This window comes from Sebastes umbrosus, chromosome 5 (assembly GCF_015220745.1).
Source record: "Sebastes umbrosus isolate fSebUmb1 chromosome 5, fSebUmb1.pri, whole genome shotgun sequence".
Classification (NCBI taxonomy): domain Eukaryota; kingdom Metazoa; phylum Chordata; class Actinopteri; order Perciformes; family Sebastidae; genus Sebastes; species Sebastes umbrosus.
The window spans coordinates 34440188-34446822 of NC_051273.1; the positions used below are offsets into that span (position 1 = coordinate 34440188).

At 43.9% G+C, this 6635-nt stretch overlaps 1 protein-coding gene across 1 annotated transcript; it reads left to right on the plus strand.

The window, feature by feature from the left end:
• The first annotated feature begins 1045 nt into the window (after positions 1-1045).
• LOC119488532 lies at positions 1046-2502 on the plus strand. Its single transcript, XM_037770267.1, has 4 exons — positions 1046-1070; positions 1419-1512; positions 1819-1867; positions 2050-2502. Exons 1-4 carry the CDS (start codon positions 1046-1048, stop codon positions 2500-2502), a joined length of 621 nt encoding a protein of 206 aa, XP_037626195.1.
• Positions 2503-6635: the final 4133 nt, after the last annotated feature.

The window sequence follows — 6635 nt, forward strand, 5'->3', positions numbered from 1 at the left end:
AAGCACAGACCACAAGCTTTCCAATTACTCCTTGGAATAATCATTGAGTGATATAGAGACATAGAAGCAGCACTTATGACCCACTTCCCTTTTCCATCGTGGGGGATATAGCTGAGGAGTAGCTTCAGTTTTTAAATGACTGAAACATCTATGCTGCATGATGCATAAAAACAAGGCAACATGCCCCCGCTCACTGCTTGAACCCTACTAAAGTAGGGCCAAAGGTTTGGGCAGAAGGAACTGTGTAGAATAATTAATCAAAACGACACGTTTCATGTGCACATAAGTACGGAGGGTTCTGTGGTTCCAAACTGCACTAAATGTAACCAGCGGATATCTGTTCTATTATCTGTTGTGGTGTCATGATATCACTTTGGCAGTTTAGTTTTCCTTGTGTTTCCTATGTTTCCCTGCCCTCTTGTCTCCTGTGTGTTTTGCCCTGTTTGTCTAGTCTGTCAGTGTATTGGGAGGTATGGCCTTCCTCCTCCTCCTCCTTCTCCTGGGCAGGCACTGCTGGAGCAGCTGACAGCAATTATCCAATCATCACACACACCTGCAGTATATCTACCCCGGTTTTCCTGCCAGTCATCGCCAGGTTGTTCCGTCGCCCTCAGTGGTATTAGACACATTCAGGCTCTCTTAGTTATTTACTCTCATCTTTGCTCATGCTCGTGTTTTTGGAGTTTTTGGACTTACCTTGTTTTTTGTTGTTTGCTCAGGTCTGTTCACCTGCCAGCTGTTGCTGCTTCCTGTTTCCAACCTGCCTGCTCACTCCTACACTCTGCTCCTCCTCGACCAGGGGTGCGTCCCAAAGCTCTTAATTTTCGTTTCCTCGCTCCTCGATCCTCGCTTGAACCGGAAGTTGTTCTGGTGCGCCATTTTGAAGACCGTCCCAAAGCCCTTATTTGTGCATCGAGGAGCGAGGATCGAGGATCGAGGAGGCTTGCCGGAGGAGCGATGAGCGAGGATACACCAGTCCATCCTCCCCTGAAGTCGTGCAGCTTAAAAGCTCCGCCCCCAGTTACATCTGCCAGGCATTTGAACCATGGCGGCAGAGAAACAGTACAAGTGTAAGTGTCCGGTGTTTAATGTTATTTCATCGTTATTCTGTGAAATAATGTGACGTTAATGCAACGTGTTTACATTTATTTCATCCACAGTCCGTTCAGTTATGACATGACAGCACCTCTTAATGTGTGTATTGTAGAGCATCCGTTATTTATCGGACCTTTGTTAGAATATAAGTGTGTTATGCCAGAGCAAAAGTAACGCCACCAGTATTCACATGGCAGACGCGCTGCTTATTTCAAGAAACAACCTATCATTAATTGTTCTTCATATGATGTGAGGAAAATGATGTGTGACATTACTTAATGTTTCCCATTTCTGATATGTATGAAATATGTGTCATTTAACAGGGACCGACGAAGACACAAAACGTCTTATAACCCAGAGGACACAAAACGACCACCTCTTCACGGGGAAGAGGCACTCGGCAAAGAAGGCGTGGGGGTGAGTTAACTGTTTTACGTCTGTTTTGACCGTGCTATTTCACTGCATTTTGTGGTAATCTATACAATGTCACGCTATCGCAACTGTCCACGTGCCTATTATGTGTGTGCTCTATTTATCATGTGTTATACTTATTATAAATAATCACACTTAAGCTCTTCCCCTCACTTTGCATGTGAGACTCACAGTTGAATATGATCTGACATTGTCACATTAATGAGAGATGCCCTTTTATTGATATTGAACAGAACTATCTTGTGTCTGGGATCAGGGATGCAATAAGTTGACATGTTTTATACTCCACAGGGAAGTCATAAAAATGATGGGCCTGGAGGGAATCCTCACCTCCACACAGGTCTCCAAAAAATGGGACAATTTAAAAAGAAAATACAAGGTGAAATATTGTATTTCTTATGAGCTCAGTTCACTTCCATAAATAAGCATTTGTGGCTATTGTTATTTTACATAATGCCTCACATTGTAGTGTTTTAGTCTGTCTACATATAACTGATAAATCCCTTGTTTGATGTCTTCCAGGAGCTGAGAAATCCACCAAGCGGGACGGGGACAGATGGGGGTGAGGCCACGGCAGCCACATGGCCGTGGTTTTCCCTGATGCATGAGTCCATCGGGAGGCGGCCCTCTATCGAGCCCCCAGTCCTGATGGACTCATGTGTCGGGGAAAACCCTGAGCCCGTGGCTAACGTGGCCCCCAGTGGCTCATCATCCAGAGCTAGGTCCACTACTTGTGGCCAGGCATCTGCGGAGGAAGAGGAATCTGTCCAGCCTGGCACAAGTAGCGGCACCGCGGAGCTGGATGATGAGCCATCCACCTCTACCCGTCCCCCACCCAGAAAGCGGCAGGCCACAAAGGCACTGCTGAATTTCCTGAAGGAGAAAGCAAAAAAAGAGGAGGAGCGCTTTGCTGAAACTCAGCAAACAAACAAATGTTTTTTAGATTTATTTGAGGACTTGGTCCGAAAATCTTAATTTGTATTTATTTATTTTGTATTATAAAAGCTCTTTAAGTTAAGCATTATTTATTGATTTTATCCTAAATGGGAATATTTAATTTGTTGCCCAATATTATTTGTCCTTTTTATTAAACATTTTAAGTTGTTGAAACCATCTTCACTGTACTTCAAGATTCTTGGTTTGACATTTACTTAATTAACAAAGTTTTCACTTCACAAATTCCTTTTCCAGACTAATGTTCCATGGACAGGAGCAGAATAGTGTTATCATTAAGTTTGCAGTCACAGGAAAGCATTTCCTATAACCTTGAAACACCATAGACCTGTCATAATTTTGAACATTTCAGTGCAAACCTAAATAAATTATACAAATAAAAACAAGCAGACAATACAAGATCTAAGTAAACTGGTAGTGAGATGTTGGGAACAAACTGGAATGACAACTTGTTTACTGCACAAAGCACATGTTCATTTATTTCCTTTACAATCCTCAAGCGTCTTGAGATAACTTCTGTTGTGATTTGATGCTGTACAAAAATAAATTAAATTGAAGATAATGGCACAACAGAACTCAAACTTAATGGCAACTTAAGAATATACATAACTAAAAGAAAAATAGCTTCAAAGCACATGGCTTATCATACAGTGTGGTGGCCCATGTCCCAGGCCTTCATGTCCTCACAGTCTGCAGGTAGTTGTGATCTTGTAGCTCCACAGGGTGCACACGTGGAGCGGAGAGCAGCCCTGCCAGTCGGTCTCGCTGGCCATGTCCGCATCGTTCCCCCCTCACAGGACGTGGTGGAACCACACCAATGTCCCCAGCATCCTCGATGGGCTCCAGGATGTCCCCCGCTGTGAGGCAAATGTTATGCAGCACTGCACAGGCGGTGATGACTGAGGGGACAAAGGTGTGGTCGACCTCCAGAGCCCTGAAGAACAGCATTCTCCAACGAGTTTTCATCATGCCAAAGGCCCGCTCTATAACAGAACGGGCCTTTGGCATGATGCTGGTTGAAGCGGCTCTGTACCCTCCCTCGCAGTGGTTCTCTATATGGGGTGATGATGGCCACAGGTCTTTCCATGCAGGGGTAGCCACCATCACCCAATATATAGTATCCTGCAGAGAATGGGAAAACATAAATTAATAACTTTATAGTAATTGATGAATATTGATACATTGACAACTTATTTAGCCTCACCTGAGGGAGGGTGCAGAGCCTCTTTGTAGATCCTGCTGTTCTTCAGGACTCTGGTGTCATGTACAGAGCCAGGATACCCCACAAACGTGTTAATGAAGAGGCCCTTCCCATCACATACTGCCTGCAATTGTATGGATGGGAAGAGCTTTCTGTTGAGGTAATCCTGGCCATTGGGTCCCGGGGGGGTCTTTATGCGGACATGGCAGCCATCAATGGCACCCACACACTTGGAGAACACTGGACTGTTGGCCAGCCGTGCAAAGGCTTGGCCAACCTCGTCCAGTGCTCCAGCGGTGGGCAGTTTGATGACCTCCTGGCGAAGGGCTGCAATCTCCTCCACTCCAGTGTGCACCAGTCTGCAGACTGTGGACTTGGGGACATGAAAGGCTCGGGACACCATACTGTATGATAAGCCGTGTGCCAGCCAGTATAAAGTAATTAACAGATGCACCTCATGTGACCAGCCTTGTGTGTTCTTTGATGGCAGAATCCTGAGAAGGACCTAGACGGACTGTCTCCCCAGCCTCTAGTCCGCCATGAGGTCCTTCTGGCCATCAAAGAACACAGCAAGGACCGGCACATGAGGATTTAATTGAGCATAAAAAAAAATTGGATCTGCGTTGATCTCCATCTCCATCTACAAAATAAAGGAAACGGTTACTTCCCACACATAAGTTTGCTAAACTGTGATAGAACTAATCTTACATTAAATGAAACTCATTGGTGCAACCAGTCATGAAACATTACACTTGTGTGATGCTTACCTCTGAACACAGGATAGCCCGCTGCAGCCTTGCTCTCCTGCGCCGTGCATTATGTTGCTGTTGCTGCAGCATATTAAAAAAAGTTGTCGCACAAAGTAATGCATTTGATGCCATTTTCTTCTGACATCTTCTTTTCTCTATCTGGCACTTATATAGTGCTGGTACCTTCTTCTTCAATTAACCTTATAAGTTACAGCTGGTAAGGTGTCAACCCACCTAATGACCCTAAATGTGGCTGCTGAAGGGCAGTGATACCATTGAATGGAATTTGAAGAGGTCATTTGCAAGAACTGATCTGTTTTTATTTTCCTACATTGTTTTTTGTGTGCAATCCAGGGAATATTAATCAAACTGGTCATGGGTTGTTTTGATAATATATCTTTTCTCATTAATCTTTTATTTGTTTTTATTGTTATCATCCAAATTTGGCTGGGTGGTTTGTAACACATTTTTCTGTGGTGTGACAAACCCAGAATGCATTTTTCTTTTTACTTTACACGGACTGGACTATTGATGAAATTGGCTTATTCATTAAAAAAAATGTCTTTTATCTGTTTTTGCAAATTAACTTCATTTATACACTTATTTTGGTCTGCAATTAATGACAGAAATGTAAACACAAGCAAATGTGTCAAACAGAGTTCACAGTTGGCAGGGAGCTATCGTTTGTGAGTGAACACAGAACAGTTAACGCTGTCAGCAGATCCAGCTGTGCCGCCGTCATCAGAGACGGACGTCGCTTCACGTGACGCTTCAGAGGAAACGACCGTCTCATGTCGCTTAAATCGTATTTCCTCATTTCCTCTCTCCTCACATGGTTTCCTTGCGTCTCTCCATGCTTCCCTGGTGAGAGGGACTAAGACGCAAGGAAAAGACGCAAGTGAGGGAAACAGGGATGCAATTAAGAGCTTTGGGATGCAGCCCAGGATCCTTACCTTTGTTACTCACCTGCCTGTTCACTCTCCGACGCCATTCCACCGCTCGGAGCTCAAGTGAATTCATCTGTTCCTCCGGAAGGATTCCTGGACACCCTCTCCCCGTGCCCCCGTTCCGTGAATTAGTATTGACTTTCTTACTGCCACGTTTCGGACCTCCAGGAACCCCAGCCCTGTTCACTGTACATTTAATATTTTGTGTAATAAATTATTCTTTGTTACACCTTTAAAAAGACTTGAGTCTGTGTCTGTATTTGAGTCCAAGCTATTGTTGAAACCAGAACATAACATGTGGCTTGACCGCCCACAACATCACTCTCTATAGAGACTGCAGTGGTTCGCTGTGCTGCCTCTCTATGTACTTATCTCATGCGCACACATTAATTAATGAGTGGAACATGACAAACGTCTATGTAAGTATGATGTTATTATTTTAATTGTCGTGAAAACCGTGACAATTCGTTAATGACTGGCTCCACCGCGTCATCGAGCCATGGTTTCAGCCCCGCCCAAAAAATGAACCTCCAACAATATGTTAGATGCTCAGATGCTGAAACCCTTGCCCTGATAAAGGCACGGGTTAAATTGGATCATCTCTTCAGTGGGAAGAGGAATACAGCTCGATCAGGCTGGGAGTAAGTATACCGTATATCCTTATTAACATAAGCTAATTAACATAAGCTAATTCTGATCTACAGTAATGGTACCTTACACAATTTTATGTGACAAATAAATATATAGCCTATTGATTTATTACACACTACTGATGAGCTGCTGTTCTGACTGATTACAGACAGGTGGTGAAGGAAATGCGTCTGAAGGGGCAGGTGACTGGCCTGCAGGCATCAAAAAAGTGAGACAACCTGAAAACCAAATACAAGGTAAAGCAAATCATATGGCTGGGCTTGTGTACAATTAAAATAAGCTTACATTGGATACTCCAGCCTACTATATGGAAATGTAATGTGCCTATTACTTAGTAATCTACACATTTGATGAACTTTTCAACATTTGAGGAGAAAGCAACTATGAGTAGCCACAAAGTTGAATGGCTAGTAACAGATAGACTACTCCATTATTGGTCACTTTGCATTCTGCTGCCCTTTCACTAACATTCTGTTATCCATAGGAGTTGAAGAATCCCCCCCACCGGCACAGGAACAGAGAGTGGTGAGGCAACAGCAGCTACTTGGCCGTGGTTTGATTCCATGCATGACGCGCTAGTGGAGTCTATTCAGCCTCCCACACTTG

Excerpts from the sequence above, each read along its gene's own strand:
- LOC119488532 (XM_037770267.1), top strand. The coding sequence starts at position 1,046 with ATGGCGGCAGAGAAACAGTACAAGT. Across the intron at positions 1,513-1,818 it reads TCGGCAAAGAAGGCGTGGGG|GGAAGTCATAAAAATGATGG; the intron begins GTGAGTTAACTG and ends TATACTCCACAG. Across the intron at positions 1,868-2,049 it reads GAATCCTCACCTCCACACAG|GAGCTGAGAAATCCACCAAG; the intron begins GTCTCCAAAAAA and ends GATGTCTTCCAG.